Genomic DNA, 22,676 nt, shown 5'->3' with positions numbered 1-22,676 from the left:
CATTACTATACACCTTAGCACAGAAAAAAATCGGTTACGCTCAGTTATGGCACTGAGCACGCTTTTCAAGGGAGCATCCAATCACAGGATAAAGAAAAAAATCGGCACAGATATCAATATCTAGGTCTGAAAAGGGGGGATTGTTGCAAGTAGTATACGGTAGATATGCGGGATGTATAGGTGTATATTATTGCATTGCATTGTGTACTGTACTTTGATCGTAAGCTTAATGTGCCATAGGCCAATAAATGGACCTATGCAATATCTGAAAAATGCCACAAGGCCAATATTTTGGCCATCAATATTAATCATATCTTTAAATACAGCTTTATGTCTCTTAAAAATGTTGAAAATAAGTTGGTTTGATAACTACGACAGTTAAATTCAAATAATTTAACGGTTTTATTTCATATACTATAAACAATAAAGTTTGACGTTGACGTTTTTTTCGTCACTTTCACAACAACAACACTTTCACTGCGACCATACCACGAGTTATCCGATTGCAACACGATCTTACCACGCTTTAACTGTGATTATAATACGTTCTTACCACGATTATACTACGTTCATACCGCGATCTTACTACGTTATAAGTAATAACGTTAACATCGTGTTCTATATCAATACAATTCCATTCATTCTATGTCTGATTTAAAATAAATAGATTTCTCAGAAACAATACAGTCATGCCGCCAAAATCTTCTAAAACACGCGAATGTGGTGGTAGGGGTTGATGTAGAGGCAGAGGGAGCTCTGATAGTAACGAATTCTGATCAAGCAGAGATTTCGGACCGACCAATCCAAACCTAAATTACAACCTTTTGCTGGTCAAATGACGATATGTAAGTGAACGATAGCAGAGATGACACAGATGTGTCAATAGATATTATATATGAAGATGTGGTATGAGTGCCAATGAGACAACTCTCCATCCAAGTAACAATTTATAAATGTTAACCATTATAGGCCAAGGAAACGGCCTTCAACACGGAGCCTTGGCTCACACCGAACAGTATAAGTTATATGGTTCGCTACTGACCCCATACGGATCTATAGAGGGTTAGTAAAATTCATAGGGGTGAGGCCGGAGGCCGAATCCCCTATACATTTTATTCACCCTCTATGGTCCGTAGTGGGTCAGTAGTTAAACGTATAACGAATTTATCGCACTCTGGACTTTTTCTGCTGCGTTATGTTGAAAAATAAACAATGGAACACAACAACATCGATAGATGACGTCACCATTAACGCGTCATGAACCCCCTATGAAATCTACTAACCCCACACGGTCTCATAGGGGGTCACCACGTGACGGCGTTAAACCAACCACAACGTGATATTTTACTCGCGGTGCGATAATAAGATATAAAGGGCCCCAAAAATTACTAGTGTGAAAACATTCAAACGGGAAAACCAACGGTCTAATCTATATATAAACGAGAAGCATGGTTGAACTGTAAGAGAAAATGGGCCAGAACTACATACAGACAAACAAAACCTGGAGATATATAATATATTTTATGTGAAAATGATAATGAGAATGATGGTCGTAGTATGAACGTAGTCAGGTCGTAAATAGGGCGTGATGAGGAAGGCAAGGGCGTGCTACAATCGTACTATGGTCTTGAACAGCGTGGTATAAACGTGGTATAGTCGTAGTGGAAGCGTAGTTCTTGGGTCGCTGTGAGAACGTGATGGTCGTTGTGAGGTCGTAATAACGTCGCTGTGAGATCGTAGTGCAGTCTCTCCGAATAGAATCACGCTTTCGCTACGCTCTCGCTACAATGGTACAGCGATCTTACTACGACCGTAGTGAGCTCTCGCTACGCTTCTACTACGACCTGATTTACCCACGACCGCACCACGATTATTTTCAACATGTTCAAAGTTGGCCACGCTCATCACGATCTCAAAGACCTCACTACGACCGTGATACGACCTTACTGCGATCTACATGACACGATCGTACTACGATCATCAAACTTTGCATTTTTTACACAGATCGTAGTGCGATCGTGGCCTAGTGGGACTGCGGTATTAGAATACTGCCAAATCTTGACAATTGTAGTCATATATGAAACTTCAAATTTTAAAGAAACAATGGTTATTTCTTATATGTGTTGGAAAATCCTTTATACTATCGAAATCCTCATATGTGTTCTATCAAATTATTATCTATATGTTATAAAATCATGAAAAGAAAATTAGGGATTATCGGGCCAAAATTGAAAAAAAACGAGAGTAACAAACTACATCTCGTTAGAACTGTGGTCAATGCATATTGCAAACTGTGCATGGGGAAATCCGAGATGAACCAATGTAAACAAACGTACACTGCAATGAAAATAGTGAATACAAAATTTTGAAGGAATGAATTAAATCCATCAAATCATTTAACAATATGTTGAGGAAAAGAGTTTGATTTAACACATGGAAACGCATGGAAAATAAAAAAAATATAATATCATAGCTCTATCAATTCATTTTTTTTTCATATGCTACACGTGCTATGTTTAATTTTAATCAATGCCACAATCCGGTAAACTTCGAAATGTTCGCTATTTTGGCATTTCTGTCTTCATGAAATTGATCACATATTATTGATAGAGTATATTGATTTTGTCATACTTTAACATAGAGTTAAATCATATCTTTGGCTATCCTATACATATCTGTAGAGTATAGATTTAACAGAAGCACTTTCCGTCAGCACGTGAATTTCTTAAAATCTTATCTAATGATTATTTCACCTCCCCCTATAACCAATCCCCATCTAAAAAATAAGCACAATATCCCGATGTTCAAAAGAACAAATGTAGTCAATGTACAACCGTTAGAAAAAAGAAGTGATAATTCTATAGGAAGTATCATAGTAAATATAACCAAAGGCATTATTAAAAGTTTTTCGGTATGTCAATATAATGAAGCGGGGTTTGCTTTTTTATTTTTTATTTTGTGTGTGTGTTTGGGGGAGGGTCGGGTGAGGGTGAGGGTGCGCGTATCGTGACTGTTAACTGTAAATATATGATAATGATCGTGTGTTGCTACTTTTTGTTTCCGACTGAACACAATAAAGGTTCGTTGAAGTCCAATTCTTATTTTGCTGCCGAAAAAAGGTCATACTATAAACATCTCAGAAATTTAATATTTCTTTTTGAATTCACATAAATCATTTATTTAAATGCCAACATATATTCGCATTTCTTTTTCATTTTTCTAATTGGAGAAGTGAAAAAACCCCTTTATATTTCAAAACATATTAATAGATAACCACGAAGCTCGCTCAAATTAGGTAGAATAAAAAAAAAAAAATAAAAAAACATTTTCCAAAAAATCTTCAAAAATATTGACAAATTGTTTTCAATTTCATGAACATAAAATTAACGAACCTGAATGTTAACAGACAATTGAAAAATATATTGCGGTTTGCAAAATTATTTCCTCTGAATAGCTAAGAAATTTTTTTCGCGAACTTATCGATTAACTCGACTTTTGATTGATTTCTTATTGTACATTGTATATTGAAGTATCTACAGCTTGATATTACAAAACGTAAAGTTTCAGGCAGAAACGACCCCCCTTATGACCCATCGGCAAAGTTTAAGACGATTATTGATACGTTGAACATGCGATTTAAATATCTGTATACACATTAAGATTGACCAGTCTTTGGTTGGAACACGTGCACGCTCTGTAATGACACAATATATACCGTCAAAAAGCCTCAAATTTGGCATTAAAGTTTGGATGCTGGTTGAATCTATTTCCGGTTATCTTATGTATACATAGAACTGTTTACAGAAGCCGTCGTTTTGGTACTGTATCAGATTGGGAACCTCAAAGTAGTATGGTACATGTAGTTAAAAGTCTTCTTGCTAGTTGTTTATTTGATAAAGCTAGGGTATCACGTGTTTTGCGATAGTTTTTTTAGTATCACTAGCATTAAAAACTGCTTGCAAAACTATGGGAGGAGGCCCTCGGAATGATATATTCACAGCCTTCTACAAATATGAAAGGAAAACCGTCAAAATGTGAAAGAAATTTATTGTTTAATCTTTTACAAACATTTATGATAGATTCGTACATTCTTTATAAAAAAAAACCTCAAACAAGCCTCGTCCTCTATCACAGTTTATTCATGAAGTAGTCAACTGAACACATAAGAGATCGATTCCCGGGACAGTTAGAAAATCGGAAGCATATCTAAGGGCAAAGTGAAAGATTGTGTCGTATGTTGTTATCAAAAAAACGATAGAAGGTACATTATAGATGTCTCCGTGGTGTACACAGTCTGTATTCCAACCGACATTTAGTTCTGTGCGACGAACAGTACCATTTTGACATTTACAAATAATAAAGGTTGTCACATGTTATTTAGAATTTTATATCATTATTCAAAATAATGATTTCTAAAATATATAATAGTTACATGTATTAGTTGTCAACTGAGCCCCCCCCCCTAAACAAAGATAATTTACTTTAATAACACTTTTTTTTAAAAACTTTAGATTTCCCGTGAAAGATGGTTCTAATTGGGCACTCTGGCTTGCCGCCAACAAAACACAAAACTGACCGTCTCAATATAGTACAGAAAGAAGCGTTAAACACCAACAATTAATTAAAATGCAAGACGAAGAATAATTAGAAAGTAACTATGCAATGTCTTATAATGATGCAAGGAGCGATTTTACGGGGAATTCAAATCATTATGTTATTGATACATATATATAAGTGAATTTTATCAGGTGTTGCATGACCACTGGTGGTAAGCGGATGGTCGTAACTAAAAAGTTACGACCATCTGAATACTGGAGACAACTCTAGGGATAATATTTTATTTTCCGATTTTCGTGCAGAAAAAAAGGTTCATTTGAGTCAAACCGCTTGTCTCATATACACATATCGTGAGTGCGTTGTTATTGAAACCAAATTTGACACATTAAATCATTCCAATTTTCGTAAAACAGTCATTCAAAAATTCGAGCATGATGGTCGTAACTTTAACTTGTGATGGTCGTAATGTCAACTATAGTATTTTGGATGATGGTCGTAACCGACACAAGATGGTCGTAACTTTGAAAGATGACCTTTTATCAAACTATTTAAAAAGTACTGTGCACATGCATAACCATGTTAATAAACTCAGTTGTTATAAAAGGTTTACTACAAAAAATATTATTTCATTTGTTACTCTGATAATGGTATGCAGAAATTAAGTTTAAGAATTATCAAACATACATTTTTGATATGTTCCAAACGACCATCATTTAGGAGAGACAGTGAAAAATAATCAGCTCGCATTAAGCCACATAGTATGTTAGGGTTGATGATTAATATATGTTTTACTGTACGTTAAAGGCATAAAATTGTTGAATATTTCTTTTCAGATTATTTTTTTATTTACGACTTTTTATTACCTGCAATTATGTCGGCAGCCGAAATTATTGAACGTACAATTTTGAACAATCTTCTTTAATTTTTAATCAGCTATTGCAGTTTTTATAAACCATTGGACTTCAAATATTCGGCTTTTGGTGAATCATGATTAATGAAAATTCACAGATGCCTGGTGTTTTTAACGTGTTGTCTTTATTTTTTATCAATTGCATGACGATCTTGCGGTATATCATTGATATTTGTTCTAAGTATTGGTTCAGAATAAAAACTTAATCCATAGTGTCGCAATGAACATTGTGTTAACCTAGAAAGTATGAATAAGGTTGATATATATTTTACAATGCTACACGCGTATTATAGTTTATACACAGGCTTGTAGCCAGGATAATATTACAAGGTAGAACTAAATGTACTGCGGCAAATATTACATACAAATGCAGGTATATATTTTACAATGCTACACGCTTGAATTTAAGAGTAAGATCAAATATTAGTAGTTTATAGCCAGCCTTGTAGCTAGGATAATATTACAAGGTAGTCAGAACTAAATGTACTGCGGCAACTATCACATACATATGCAGGTTGAAAATAATGTTTATGTTATATGTTTATATTGTATGAATGTACTAAGATTTAAAAGACCAACACGCTAAGTTGAAGCATAAAGTTCTATCTTTTAAATATTATCCTGGCTATAAGCAATGTATGAATACTGTTTGCTGAAGTCCTTTTGCTGAAATTCAAAATGTATATTATCATCAGCATATAGTTAACAATGTAAATTGCTAACCCCTTTGATATTCTTTAGAAAGAATTTTAAGGATCCATACTGTCAAGGAATTTTTTTACTCGTGTAGTAATTTTTGAAAGGGTTGAAATATCCCCAAATTTTAGTACTATATAAGAGAATAGGTTTTGTTGTATGCTCTAAAACATGAAGGCTGTTTTTTTAAACTTGGATTCAGTGACAGAAAGTCCTTGCGTAGCTTATGGTAGGCTTTTAACGCCTTATTATACAATTCTCTCTGAGAGCGAAGGAAAAAATCCAGATGCACTAAAAGTTATTCCTTAATATTTACAATGTTGAGCACAATCAATAAGTCTGTTATTAAAATAAAAATCATGTTTGATATGTCTGCCTGTCTTGTTAAATACAAGCACCTAGGTTTTAATGGGATTAATTTTTAAACGCCAATCTTAATCCATCAAGTTTACTTTGAAGTCCTTTTGCTGAAGTTGAAAAAATGGCAATATCATCAGCATATATATATAGTAAAGAATAGACTAGTCGTGAATAAACAACAGCTGGATCAGGGGAATTTTTGACACAATCAGGAAGTTCATTTATAAAATTTTTAAACAAATTTGGACTCAAATTGTCTCCCTGTTTTACTCCAAATTTAGTTCTAAAGAGATTTCTTACCATACTCTTTAACTATATTCAATAGCTTAAGTTTTATCCCTGGGAGAATGAGAGTATCAAAAGCCTTCTGGAAATCAACAAAGCAGGCAAACACTCTACCTTCTTTTGTGTTACAATACTTATTAATGATAGTTTTTAGAATGAACATATGGTCAGGTGGTCGTGTTTTTTTGTTTTTTTTTTGGTAAACCCAATTTGGCTATCATCAATGCTATGATATTTATCTCAAAATTTACAAAGACGTGTATCAAGTATCTTGTTACAAAAGCTTCCCCAATGAATCAGTTATTGTAATTCCTCGATAGTTATTAAGATCGGATGCATCATTCTCTTTATGAATTAGGAATAAAAAAACCTGTGGTCCAGGGTTCATGGTATTTTCCATAAGAAAGACAAAGATGTATAGCGGATAGCATGGTACCAATAGGCGTATTCAGAATTTTCTTAAACCACGGGTAATAATTATACCTGAACTTCGAAATTTCACCTTATAATCAGCTTGACTATATACCAAATGACAATACGACTTCTCAAAATCCAGGCTAAGAATAAGATGTATGTTCTTTAATTCGATTACGGACCTGCGAATTCGCGGATATGGTCTTGTCTTGATAACGACTCCCATAACATTGTTTTGATTCCTTACTTATGCTCTTTCGACTTAAAGTATCAATTTCAAATTGTAGATTTTTCTTTTAAATTTCACCTAGTAGGTACATACTAGTTTTTAAAAAGTTTATCTTTTCAATACATGCTAAATATACAGAAAATAAATCAGGATACTGTTATTTCATGTGATGTCAAATTTGTTAAAAGCGCCTTGTCTTAATTCGTAACTAAGAATTATCATAACCAGAGCTGTGTTTTAAAATGAATTCTCCACTTTTGAGAAAATTTATATTGTTATTAAACTTAACCGCTTATAATTAAATGCCTCTTGGTTGATTTTATACATTATATTTTAAGTAACAGTGACTGGTCATTTCATTTTGTATTGGGTTTTTTTCTCAATTCGTTCCAATTTTCTTTCCTTTCGCATTTACAGGTATCCCTCTCTTCACCCCTTTTAGTTTTTATCATTTAGTGAAATCAATTTCACAATTATATCATATAATATATTCATATAACAAAAGACACATTTAAAACTCTTGACTTGTCTTTATTCGGTCCTATTTAATAAAGAGTTACGACCATCACAATTTTAAGTTACGACCATCCTGAACATTTTTATTTTTTTAGTTACGACTGTCATGCTCGAATTATTGAATGATCATTTTACGAAAATTGGAAGGTTTTTATATATCAAATTTTGTTTCAATATCAACGCACTGACGATTAGTTTGTATGAGACAAGCGGTTTGACTGAACCATTGTTTTACTGCACGAAAATCGGAAAAGAAAAATTTATCCCTAGAGTTGTCTCCCATCTTCGGATGGTCGTAACTTTAAGTTACGACCATCCGCTTACCACCAGTGATGAGGTCAAAAAAAGTATGTGTGTTACTGTATCTCTGCCGAATCTAATTTTTATCCCCTACCCTAAAGTTTTTATGACATTTTAAATTAAGCACTGTTAAAGTCACAATGTTGTTCCCATAGACTCAAAATAAACAAAAAATCCCTACCTACACTGTTTTTTTTTCAGCATGTGACAGTAAGCACACATACTTTTTTGTTTGGCCTAATGTAATATATATCACTTGTGAAAATGAATGCCTCAATTAAAAAAAAAAGTACATAGACTAACAAGAAATTAAAAAAAAAACTACTAAATAAGACAAGAAAGATCATAGTTCATAATCATCCCATTCTAGTAGAATTTGACATTTTTTTTTTAAATTGCAACCTGATTCTTCATAAATTTACTACGTGTATATCTTCTTTGTTTCCTTGTATATGGTTTTTATAAGCCATACAATCATGTGAAAAAAACGTAAGCATTCACATATAAGCACACGAACAAAAAATAAAAGGAGATATGGTAAATACATCAATGATGAAAAAAGGAGATGTGGTGAATACGTCAATGATGAATAAAAGGAGATGTGGTACATACGTCAATATGAATAAAAGGATATGTGGTTAATACGTCAATGATAAATAAAAGAAGATGTGGTAAATACGTCAATGATGAATAAAAGAAGATGTGGTAAATACGTCAATGATGAATAAAAGAAGATGTAGTAAATACGTCAATATGAATAAAAGGAGATGCGGTAAACATGCCAATGATGAATAAAAGAAGATGTGGTTTCAATACGTCAATGATGAATAAAAGGAGATGTGGTAAATACGACAGTGATGAATAAAAGGAGATGTGGTAAATACGTCAATGATGAATAAAAGGAGATGTGGTACATACGTCAATATGCATAAAAGAAGATGTGGTAAATACGACAGTGATGAATAAAAGGAGATGCGGTAAACATGTCAATGATAAATAAAAGAAGATGTGGTAAACACGTCAATGATAAATAAAATGAGATGTGGTAAATACGTCAATATGAATAAAAGGAGATGTGGTTAATACGTCAATAATGAATAAAAGGAGATGTGATAAATACGTCAATAATGAATAAAAGGAGATGTGGTTTTAATACGTCAATGATGAATAAGAGGAGATGTGGTGAATGTGGTAAATACGTCAATGGTGAATAAAAGGAGATGTGGTAAATACGACAGTGATGAATAAAAGGAGATGTGGTAAATACGTCAATGATGAATAAAAGGAGATGTGGTACATACGTCAATATGCATAAAAGGAGATATGGTAAATACGCCAATGATGAAGAAAAGGAGATGTGGTAAATACGTCAATGATGAATAAGAGGAGATGTGGTGAATGTGGTAAATACGTCAATGGTGAATAAAAGGAGATGTGGTAAATACGTCAATGATGAATAAAAGGAGATGTGGTAAATACGTCAATATGAATAAAAGGAGATGTGGTAAATGCGTCAATGATGAATAAAAGGAGATGTGGTAAATAAGTCAATGAAAGGACAATCAAATGGTTAGACACCTTCCCCATTATTCTGTCATATATTTTTTAAAACTTTCGATTTTTCTTACTTACATTGTTTTGTTAGTTTACTGTTGGTTTTTTGCAATTATTATTTTTTTACTTTTTCTTTTTTTGTTGCGAAAATCAATTTTTTATACTACTAATGTTTATTGCTACTCTCCTAAATATACTCAACCGCCACGGTGTGCACTGAATAAATCGTATGCGTCCTATGCGTGGAGAAAGAGTAGCAAACGCATTAGGAACGTCAACGTTGAATATTTGATATTATAATCTTCAAAATTTATGACGTCATCAACGACACGATCTTAGTTTAAACCAGTGTTTACTTTCAAATATTATATTGCTATACAATAAAAGAGTTATTGCATGAATTTTGGGGAATATTGTCCCTCGTAGAACATATATTGCACTCGCAAGCTCGTGCAATATAAAATTCTACTCGGGACAATATTCCCCAATATTCATGCAATAACCCTATATCATCGGTGACGTGGTAATATTGTTACGTTTATAACGTCTTGGTCATTTTGAAATTTGGTCATTGCATTGAAAGGATTAACCCTTTCGGCGCCAAAACGACATTTTTGTCGTTTTTTAGTAGAACTTACAAAGCATTAAAAACGTATATAGTAACTTCTTTTGGCTGCCGAAACCATATTAGTTTTAAAAACAAATAATTGACTGTGTTTCAAACACAAAAGTCTCAAATTTGTATTGAATTTTGGGATTGAAAACTATTTTTTCTGAGATAATGTTCAAATTTTTATACATTCTATACTCCAATAATAAACTTTGTATGCCTTTATTTTTTTAAATTAACTAAATGAAATTAGTTCATATGGTTGACTGTAAAAAAAATACTGTTGTTATTTTATTTTTAAATTGTAACGTTTATCTGAATGACGCCATCAAAACTGGTACTGTGTGTGACGTTTAAATGCGTATAAAAGTGGCAGGTACTTGATATTACTGTAAACGTTTTGCAGTAAAACAATTGAGTTTTTACCGATTTTTACAATGTGAAGTGTTACAGACCGAAAATCATTCGATAATTGGTAACACAGTTTGCTGTTTGTAAATATACTCAATAAAACTGTTTGTTCATTCAAATATAGAAAGTTTGCTCTGCAAAAAATATAGTCGGTAGAATCCGGGTATATCTCTTTTTGAATGCACTATTTTACCCATCATATTTCTTGAGAAAGTTAACCATTTAGGGTTGGTTTAAACATGGGTTGACTTCACTACTATTTAAAACGACTAATATTAAAATTATAACTTTTTTTAATTTTGACAATGCCGGTCTTCTAAACTGATAATTTCTGCGAAAACCAAATCAAACCCGGAATTTTGTATTTCCGCCTTATGAATCCATGTATCTCACTTTGTTGTCAATTCAATGTTAAAATACATATTCAATTTTGAGTTAAGATCTTGTTTTGATTTACCAATCACTTACTGAGTATTTTTGAATTCATTTTTGGCCTTTGTTACTGTGTTGGTTTTTATTTTTTTGTGCTTTGTCCAATTTTGACAAGTCAAGCTCTTTTTAAACGTTTTTTGCTATTTGTTCTAATCTTAAACTGGTACCCGACAGTTCTAGATTAAAGGAGGGAATTAACGCCTTCAAAAATGTACTGAGTTATTCCAAAGTCAGGAAGTAGCCTTTGGCAAAGGGGCTGTCGTATCACATACCCTTTGTTTTTCATGTTTTTTTTATCCTGCAATGCTTAAAGCTTAACATACATGTCGTGATTATCTCATTTTAAGTGTTTCACATTGAATTATATAGTGACCAATCGTGCATATAAAAAGAGAGGTAAAAAAGATACCAAAGAGATAGTCAAACTCACAAGTCTAAAACAAACTAACAATGCCATGGCAAAACACTATAACTGACCAAAAGACAAGGTCAAGGTACACAAGCAGCAAAGAATACTAAAGACTGATCAATATCAACCCAACCAAAAAGTGGGGGAGATCATAATCCTATATACAAAACTATTGTCGAAGGCAGTACGACGACCCGTAGTTTATAGCATTGTGCCGATGACTTTGGTGGCTATATGTGTCTCATTTGTAACCATACATACAGATATATCATGACTTTCATATCATAACGAACTCTTTCAAAAATAATACTAGTGCCAAAAGAAAATTCTGAATGGTTTATTTTAACAACCATAATGGTTAAACAACAGCTAAAGAATAAAACAATATATAAACACGGACGGCAGTGCATGATTCTTTAAGGAATGACTGTAATATTTTTTCTGTCTATGAAGAAATAACATAAAAAAAATTGGTGCACACTGAATAACGCGCGTAACATTTGGAATAGACAGAAAAGTATTAGTCATTTCTTATGATTTAATTCTAAATTCCATTTTAAACCGTAGAAAACCATAAAAAAACGTTGATGACGTCACGGTCACATGACTAAATTATGTCTATGGGCTCATAACAAAATAACGTCAACCAATCAGAAGACGCGTTACATCCAAAATTAAATTATATAAGAATAACATACAAACTAATACTATAGTACTGACAATTCAAACCCAATACACGAAATTGATATACGAACTTGTTTATTTACAGAAGTTATCATGTAGATCAGTCAATCTGATCCATTTCAAATTATTAAATTATTGTCATCATTTTGAATCGGCTTTTTTTCGTTACTAGGAAAGATTAAACAATTAAGACTCCAATCTAGCTACCTCGTATATGGATGTGAAGTTAGCATCCGGTTCGTTATTCGTTATTCGATATTCAATTCCAACCGGCTGCTAGCAGTTGGTTGGATATTTAAATTTATTTTAAAATCATAAAAAATTATAATAGTTGATATTATTAACATTAAAAGCAAAGGAGCGAAAAGATACTTAGGAAATTGTCTCAGTTTGACGCCATCAAGTTGTCTTAAACTTTCGTTGTCCTCGAATATAAACCCTTATCAATGCTTAAGTAAGTTGCGTATCTGTTCACTATATATTTCTCTTTTGGGCTTTCCATAAATAGTTCTATTTATATTCCAAAATGTTTCTAGCGTGATGGGTTTGATCAGGGTTTACTTTTTGTTTTTAGAAATATCATACTATTTATTAGTTACATAGTGTGCTAGTGACCTAATACGGTATATATGGGGTCAGTAAATTCCATATGGGGTAAGAAACTACTTATATTGATCCTACAAGAATAGCCAACGATAACAACGTGTGAGGTTTAAATGTGTTTAAAGAATTTATTTCAATCTTAATCATCAATTTCTTCGTCGGTTGAAACCTTTAAGTTTTTTTCTAAGTTCCGTTGTGTTTTTATAAAGGGACGTAACACCCCTACTAACCGTGTATGAAATAAGCCCCGCCTCCCTACTACCTAATATGGGATATAAAGGGACGTAACTCCACTACTTATGCATTATACGATATTTCAAACACTAAAAGCAAAAGTATAATATGGCTGGGAATAAATTATTGGACAATATCAATATTTGCTTTATCATTCATTTCCTAAATCAAAATTTAGAAGTCTGATATCAACAGACTATCTTCTTTTCAGACTGTAAATTGACCGAGCTATATATATCTTTGTTACTATGTTTGTGTCCTGGACTTAAAGTTTCATTTCATTTTCACCGAGTCTTGATCTCTTTTTAAAATAATGAGAATGGTTTTTGATGTAGGTCAACCAGTTTGGGATTATATTTGAGCATGTATAAAATCAAATTCAAAACTTGAAGAATCAATTACAGTTAAATTAAAGGAAAGAACGTCGTCTTTAATTATGATCATGATGATTGGATTAAACTATTGGTACCAGCATTTACCTCTTTTATTTCAAACTTCAAACTAACTGTGTACATGTACTATGATAATATTACGTAAGTATTTCTGTATTGGCCTTGTTATTGGTCTGAAGCTTGCTGTATAGTACATGATTAATTAACTACACTAGTATTGGACTTAATATGATGAAAACTGCCTATGCAATATTATGTGTAAACTCGGCCAATATAGATTTTTTTCTGTATTGGCCGAGTTATTCTATATTGGCCGAGTTGACACAAGTGCAGGATTTCGGAACGTCTCTGATTTTACATCAAAAGTCACGATAAACACAAACTGAAAGTAAACAGTTGTTTTGAAGACGCATGCAGTTGTCATTTAATAGTTATCTTAAACATGCTGGAAATGTCAGTATGGCATACATTCCAGGCGAAAGACGGTCACATTCATTTAAAAGGTATTTTGAAAGCAGACGATAGAACTATTTCAGGTTTGGGGAACGAGTAGATTATCACAAAGTTCATTTCTTGACGACCAATTTCACGATTGTACACATCGATTTCAAATTAGTTTGTGCATAACACATGTAATGGCCTTTCCAATTACTATTTATGTGTTACGTTTAAATTTAAGTTGTAACACGTTATAGTGACTGAAAAGGGTAGAAAAATTCATCGGTTGAGAAAATGCTGAAAACACCCGGAAACGAGTGAGATGTTTATCTAGCTATAAGGAAAGGGTTAATCCATCATGTTCTATATATAAGAAAATATTGTACCTAGCCTGGTATACATGTATGATAGTTATTTACCATTCGTTGGATGTGTTCGAGTTTTTGATTATTCCATTTGATGAGAGACTATTATGCATGAGTACGATTTAATAAATATTAAAATATAAATATGTGGCATGATTGCCGAATAAATCAAATTTCAACTGATTCATGTCTGATATAATAACAGTAAATCAAATATGATGAACAGCAGCAAACTACAGACACATACAGATCGTGACTGGATTAAACAGATTCGCTGGCGTCAAACTATCTTCCAACCCTGACAACGCTGTGTAACAGTACAATATACACGAGAAAAAGATGAAAATCAGTTAAAATGAACGAAACAAACACTTGAGGCACAAAATACATGTCTGAGAGTACTCGCAGTTACCTGAAGCTAATTTAAAGCCAATATAAACAATCTTAAACTCATGTTAAAATTAAGACTAAATATCTCTTTGACTGGACACATGTTAGATGTTGCATGATTTTTTGTTGGCTATAGAACTTACCCTTTGATGTTACAGAGTGTTCTGATGGTTCTTCTATTTCTGAAATAGATAAATAAAAAAAGGCTTCGATTATATCATTTTACAACAATTTAGTTCAAGTAAAAAGGTTCAGAGTTTTTTATTATTATCTTAAAATCCACCATTTCACAGTACTTGCACATTAATAGTACTTTTATTGTTTTAATAATCGTCTGCCAAATGAATAGTTGTAAAATAACCCTAGAGTCATTGGGGAATAGAAATTAGGTCACTAAATATCTTCCCTGCCAAAGTTGGACGCCCTCTTGGTTGTACAGGATGTACACGTACACAGTCACGTTTGGTCTGAATTGGACCGTTAAATTGGAAGCCTCGTACAGAGAGAGAGTGCCAGACTCTGCACGTAAAGATTTAGAGGGGTTAGAAGGTGGTCTGTTACTTTTTGTCTCTTTCCAATTTACCCTCATTTTCAAGTGGAAGCCAAAATTATACCAACCGTCATCCCGGTCGCTCCTTTTGTATTTATAGTTAATTTGCTCTCGTCCTTAATATGCATAAATATGTGTCACTTGCCGTAAAGCAATCAATCAATCGTCTTGAAAATGAATGAAATATTTGACAACGGTTTTAAGCAGACACCAATCAATTAATCTATGACTTATGAAATGCTTGTCATTAAGAACATTTTTTCTCTGGTTTGTGAACTAAGAGCAATTGAATTTTGTAATTATGAGGAACTGTAATATTATAAAAACCGACACCATACCACGAGGTCTTTCGTTTTTGCAGTTATCTGGTCGGGAGCAGATTTTACAACTAACCTTTCGTACTAAGCTTGGACAAATTGTTCAAAAATCTTTTTCGCAGAGATTAGGTTTTGTCGCAAGGTTGCTTTGCAGGATGTGTCAATAAGCATCCACATCGAAACAAAATAGGGAGGTTGAATAAGAAGGTTTTTGTATAGTTATGCCACGCCTCCCGTGGTTAATCGCTTACAATACCGCTTTACGAAAACCGTAGTTGATCTATTGGAAAGCTTAACCTTTGACCACAGGTATCCTGTCGTCAAAATATCAACACCTTCAGTACCAGTCCACACACTTTGATAATGGATTGATTGCTTGATTGTTGGAAATTTAACAAAAATTTACACATATTTCATTTATGTGCAGGGCGAGAACAAATCAACAATACTTTGTGGGTTGACTTTTAAATCTGTTCTTAGTTTGTGCCACTGATCTATTAGCAAAAACTATAAACCAATCAATCTTCGTCAATCCATCTTATTGTATTTGGTGAATCGTAGATCCAATTCATTTTTGTTACAATGGTGGTATCAGAAAACAGGCGCGGATCCAGAGGGGGGGTTCCGGGGGTTGGAACCCCCCTTTTTTTGGCCGATCAATGCATTTGAATGGGAGCATATAGCTGGAACCCCCCCCCCCTTTACTCTGGGTTGGGAACCCCCCCCTTTTTAAAATGGCTGGATCCGCCCCTGGAAAAAGTCAATAAATAGTTATCAAAGGTAACATAATTACAATTTAATACGCAAAACGTGCGTTTCGTCTACATTAGACTCATCAGTGACGCTCAGATCAAAATAGTTGTAAAGCCGAACAAGTACAAAGTTGAAGAGCATTGAGGACCCAAAATTGCAAACAGTTGTGCCAAATAAGTCTAAGGTAATTTCTTCTAACAATGTAGCTTGTAAAGAAAGATTGGATACAATGTTCCTGCTATATTTAATGTTTATTAAATATCTGTGTCTCATGTAACGATGTCGGGCCAAGAAAACTCGAATTAGATTGAATTACAACTCGTCTAAGATCATAAAAGGTAGGACCAAGTCAATCGATACGCTTCGCCGTATAAAACTGGTTTTAAGAATTAAATTATATTATAAACATATATCATGTTTTATTTGATAAAACAATTAAACCTGGTGTGCTTTTCGGCATTATAATATTTGAAATATGGGAGAACATATAGAAAAGAGAATCACACAAATAATAGCTATCAAAAGGTACATGGTTTATAATTAAATACGCCAGACGCGCGTTTTTTCTAAATAAGACTATAAATCAGTAACGCTTAGTTAAAAAAATATCGAAAGCCAAAACAAGTACAAAGTTGAAGAGCATTGAGAACCAAAACTTACGAAAAGGGATACCCAAGACGGCCATGGTTTTCTGCCTAGGATAACAACATCTTTAGTATTTAGAATATTTCATACTTTTGCAAACAGTAAATTCATAAAAATGACTATATAATACATGATAACATCGAAGTGGTGCTACAGAATAAAAACGAAAACATAAAACAAACTAAATCAGCACATGAAGAGGCACAGCCGAGCTAGCCAAAGAAATCGACGCACAAAGCCACCTTAAATAATTCAATAATGACCGCCAAATCCAAAATGGCCACCAAAAGACAATAGGCTAAGTACCGGGCCACGCGTCCACTTGTAATTTTGTCCATCTGATGAGTTAAGACTTTTTCAACTGATTTTTATAATTCGTTCTTATTTTGTACTGTTATACCACTGTCCCAGGTTGGGGGTAGGGTTGGGATCCCGCTTACATGTTTAACCCCGCCACATTTTTTATATATGTGCCTGTCCCTAGTCAGGAGCCTGTAATTCAGTGGTTGTCGTTTGTTTATATGCTACATATTTGTTTTTCGTTCATTTGTTTTACATAAATAAGGCCGTTAGTTTTCTCGTTTGAATTGTTTTACATTGTCTTATCGGGGCCTTTTATAGCTGATTATGATGTATGGACTTTGCTCATTGTTGAAGGCCATACGGTGACATATAGTTGTTAATGTCTGTGTCATTTTGGTCTTTTGTGGATAGTTTTCTCATTGGCAATCATACCAATCATCTTTTTTATAAGTCCTATATAGTGTTATGATTTATCATTTAATGTTAAACGCAAGAAACTTTGCACAGTGCTATTAATGACACTAGGATACATTTTTGGATAAGAAGCCATCTAAAAACAAATCCAAAATGGACGACAAATTCAAAATGGCCACCAGAAAAATATTGGTGTATTTCATCACCTTAGAGTTACAGCATAAAATCTTGCACAGTCCTTGTTATGATGCTAACACATAAATTTGGATATAAAGACATCTGAAAAAGTCCACATTCAAAATGGCCGCCAATAAACAAGAGGCTAAGTCCAATGTATTGGTGTAATTTGTCTCTTTATAGAAACAGCCTGACACTTTGGAGTGTTAGTAATGAGGTTTTTAGAAACATTTCATCATGGAGACTTATACAGAAAAAAATACGAAATGGCCACAAAATTAGCAACCAATAGTCAAGGCTAATTTGAATATATTTGTACAAGTGACCACTTAATAATAAAAGCATGAAACTTTGCATAGTGTTAGTTATAATGCTTATTAACACCTCTATTAAATCCATGAAAAGCGCCTGTACCAAAGCCATTGCTATCTTTGATTGCATGATTCATTCTGAAAGCATCTTTCCAGATAGTTCAATTTATCAGTCGAAATTAATAATAGGTCAGCTTCTAATGCTTAGTTGTACAAAGAAACAATCCGACCGTCACATGGAAGACCATGAATCCCCAGTGTGATCTAGTACACAAATTTTTGAACAAGTACCTGTTTCACAACAGTGTTGGAAATTTCTACTTAAAAAACAAATGATGCTTGTCGTCGTGTTATTTCCAGAGGAAGGTATTGTGTACATTACATTTCTACTGCAGATTTCTTTGGCTACATCTGCTGTAGACAACATTGACCATGCAAGTAGAATATCATCAACAGATTCATTTCATGGTAACTATTTATTTTTATCCCAACATACGTCATAGGATGTTCAAGGAGGCTTTTTTTGTAAACACTTGACCAATCTAAAGCTATTTTAAAAAAAAAATTTCCAAAGAGTAGAGCGAATCTTCCGCCAACTGAAATGAGATACAGCGAACGATATATCTCATAGGTACTTTAAAAAGAAAAGTGCAATTTAACAATACAAAAATTAAGACCAAAACTGTCGATAAAAGTTGCCCAAAAACTGGTCCTTATGTGCAAAAAGCGTCAATTTTGACATTTTTCGTTCTTTTTCTCGAACTGAAAGTTCGAAAGATGCTAAAAGATGCATTCAACTGTAGTTTACATGTAGAGTGGACCCTAGTGAACATATTCATCAACAATTGTTAGGTCGGAGAGAAACTGATCTGAGTTCATCAATGTAAAGAAGGTCATATGCACCAAAAATAATAGTGATAATCAATTGTGTCAGATTGAGTAAACATGCATACACTTCGAATAAAACGGCATTACGATGATCTCCAAATATATGGAGCGCCATTTGTGCCAAATAGCGGTAGTCTGGGTACGGCTGTAATATTACGGCCCCCGTATGGCAAGGGTTAAGTATCAACAAAATATTTCAATTGTTTCTATCGTTTTGAGCAAACCAGCGTATCTCAAGGCCTTGGTAAGCTCTGTAGGCCTCGAATAAGACGAAAAACATCAAAATTGGAGAGCAAACTGAAAAATAAAATGGTTTTCTAACCTTAAAGATATTAACCCTTGGTATGCTGGATGTTTTTTTAAAGAAATTGTCTCAATTTCGAGTATTTGCCAAAATATGCAAATTATATGCAAATAAGCTGTACCCTAATGTTGATGCATACTGATTGTATTAAATCTAAGATAAGAGATCACGGGGTGGGATGGGTGGGCGGGCAGTTGGTCCTCATGTGCAAAATGCGTCAATTTTGACGTGTTTTCGTCCTTTTTGTCGACCTGGAAGTCCGCGGGATCCTAATAGATGCATTCCATTTTAGTTTACATGTAGAGTGGACTACAGTGAACAGATTTATCACATCAGTTGTTAGGTTGGAGTGAAACTGATCTGGGTTCATCAGTCTAAAGATAGTCAGCGGGTTAACAGTATTTGTCAAGGTTTCAATTCTTATAACGCCGTGTTTCAGACCTCAAAGGTAAGCTCATCCCTTCAAAAACCCAATTTTGTCCGATTTCAATTTTTGAAGTTCGTATATGAGCTCAAAATGAATATTTAAAGTGAGAAACACGACAATCAATAGTGTCAGATTGAAGAAACATACAAACACTTCGAATTTGAATGGCATTACGATGAACTTAAATGTATTGAATGCCAAATAACTGTGGTCTGAGTACGACCGTAAAATAACGGCCAAGCATGGCAAGGGTTAAATATACGACGAATGAATATTTTCATTGAACTTGTCAAACTTGCCTCTTCTGAACGGTTAACTGAAAGGTTTATAAGGATACTAATTATTGATACGGGATAGATTGATAGAAATGCGCCTTTAAAGGTTGCAATTACTTATGAATACTGTTAAAGACGGAAACAGTACTAGTTGGTATCGTTATCTTGTCTGTAGTAAAAAAGATTGTCGTATAATTAAAAAGAAGACTGTATGTTTGTCTCCCGTGTAACACGTTATGGAAGACATGGAAATACTGGGCAGCTGTTCGTGTGACCGTCCGGTCTGTTAGGCACTCTCACATGTACAAATCTTGCCAGTTTTAATACAACTTATACTTTACACGGACAGCAGTATTTCGGACATATTCAGTGATTTTGAACGATCGATTTAAAACAAAAATAGTAATGCCTCTTTGAAACCTTTGTTTATTTCTAGGATTTATCACGAAACAAGGCACAAATAACTATTAGAAACGAATAAAAAGAAACATACGCACAACGTTCATATTTGTGGATCAATTATGATAGCTACACATTCTAATTCGTTTTGATAACACCAATTTTTAGTGTATGATTGATTGTTGGTTGCTGATTATTTTAATCATGCTGAAGGACAGAACAAATTAACAATAAAAATAAAAGGTAGGTCTAGTAAAATTGGCCGTTTAGCTAGAGGATGGTGCAATTTAGACTGACATTGATAAATGAGGATAAAATCGATAAGAACATTAATTATCCTAAATTTCATCAGGGCACTTATGACCCCTCTAAGTGTTGTTGCGACAGTTCTATTCTGAACAAGAACATTGCATTCTCTCTGCACCACGGCAGCATCGAGTTTAACCATTTAGACCAGACACGGCTGCATATTTGTTCATCCCAAACCACCGAACGGACGCCCAACTTTGATAACGGATGTACTGTCGGTATCTAAAATTACCTCTCTTGACTATATTTCTTCCCCCAGTCATATTTTGGGGAGACTTTGTACATATGATGTCTTGGGATAGGTCGTTTTATTCAAAATCTAAATTGTATAGTAAAATGTTCTAAAATAATAACAATATAGAAGAAAATTACTGGTTCGATTGTAAAAATATTAACAGTACATTGTGTACTTACAAATAATAAAAAAATTACTGATAAACTAGTTACCAAGATTAATAGGCAGGAGTGTTGCAGTAATATTCTGATTTGTTCCGCTTCCGTTTGAATGCCTTAGGATGGCGTCACCTATTTTTATTAACTGCGCTTCCATTTTATCATCAGTTTCAAGCAACTTGGCTTCTATGTCAAATTCTAGACAAACCTGTCCCCCTATGGATTTTGGTTTATTCCATTGTGTGCTCTCTGTAAAGATGAAAAAAAAATGAATTTGACTTATGCAGTCAATTGTGTTTGAAACTATTTATGTGACGCCATGAGCTATTCATTGTTTAGTTTTTTTTAATTCTAAAACTGAGTTCACTAGCACCAAGTTCTACCGTCATATATTTTAGATACCTGCAGAGTGTTTAATTTTACTGATGGTGTCCTGTTTCCCGATTGTGATATTTTAACTTAATGTGGATTTGCATGGTAGGTGATACCTGCATAGAGGAAGACGCTTGACATATCGGTACACACGATTCCGTTCCATTGGGATTCCCTCAGTTGTTGTTTGTTACCTATATTTTTCTCTTCTTAATTGAATGCGATTTGAACATGAGTTAACTACTGTTGCTTAAATATACATATATATAAATATGAGTTGCAAGATTATAAACTAATTATTAATTGATTACAAAACTTGAAAAAAAAATATTTAGATTTTTTTTCCATTTTTTCTATATACTATACTTCAGCATTCAAATTCCGGTCGATGTATCTTGTAAACATACCCAATCTTTAAAATGCATATGTGTTCTCGTCCCAATGATTTCTATTATACACAATGTCCATTTCTTTTAAATCGCGGCTTCGACATTAATTCAATATAACTAACAAACCTTCTACAGGTAACACAACTATATCGATGGTCTCAGAAGTGACGGTAGTAATGCGTTCCAAAATCTTTTCTAGAAATAAAGCCAAGGTTGTTAGTAATTTCTCATCTGTTTCTAACATTTCCACCAGTATATATACATTCAGAACAATACTCCCTTTGGTGGCAACAATGAATTCAATTCCGTTTAAGCCCTCGTTTATTTCTTCTGTAAGTGAATTGAGAACTGCAATATTTCTCTCGACTTCCTCTTCGTTCTGAAAGATGATCTTTACACGAACTTGGTGTCTTCCTACATAAATAAAAAATAAATCTTATGATGCTGTATAAAGTATACCATAACTGTACACGAATTTGTTGTCTTCCTACACAAATACAAAATAAATATTATGATGCTGTATAAAGTGTACCATAAATGTGTTGGTAGTTTAATGACTACATATTTGCAAAAATTTGAAACAAACAGAATGAATTATAAATAAAAGCACCATCGTTGAATATAAGGCAGTAAACTATTTTTGGAATGTTAAGTTTCACCA

General features: G+C 33.5%; 1 protein-coding gene across 1 annotated transcript in view; it reads right to left on the bottom strand.

Moving 5' to 3' along the window:
• The window catches only part of LOC139500094 (uncharacterized), a 223,535-nt gene that overhangs the window by 2,089 nt on the left and 198,770 nt on the right, over positions 1 to 22,676 (bottom strand). Inside the window, exons 6-7 of the mRNA XM_071288831.1 lie at positions 21,309 to 21,503; positions 14,933 to 14,971 (exon numbers count right to left, since the gene is read on the bottom strand). Of these exons, the coding sequence (XP_071144932.1) occupies positions 14,933 to 14,971; positions 21,309 to 21,503 (234 nt within the window). The remainder of the gene's footprint in view (positions 1 to 14,932; positions 14,972 to 21,308; positions 21,504 to 22,676) is intronic.

The sequence above is a fragment of the Mytilus edulis genome, chromosome 13, assembly GCF_963676685.1.
Source record: "Mytilus edulis chromosome 13, xbMytEdul2.2, whole genome shotgun sequence".
NCBI classification, from domain to species: domain Eukaryota; kingdom Metazoa; phylum Mollusca; class Bivalvia; order Mytilida; family Mytilidae; genus Mytilus; species Mytilus edulis.
Note: the sequence above shows the minus strand (reverse complement) of the source record. Positions and strands in the feature narration are given on the sequence as shown.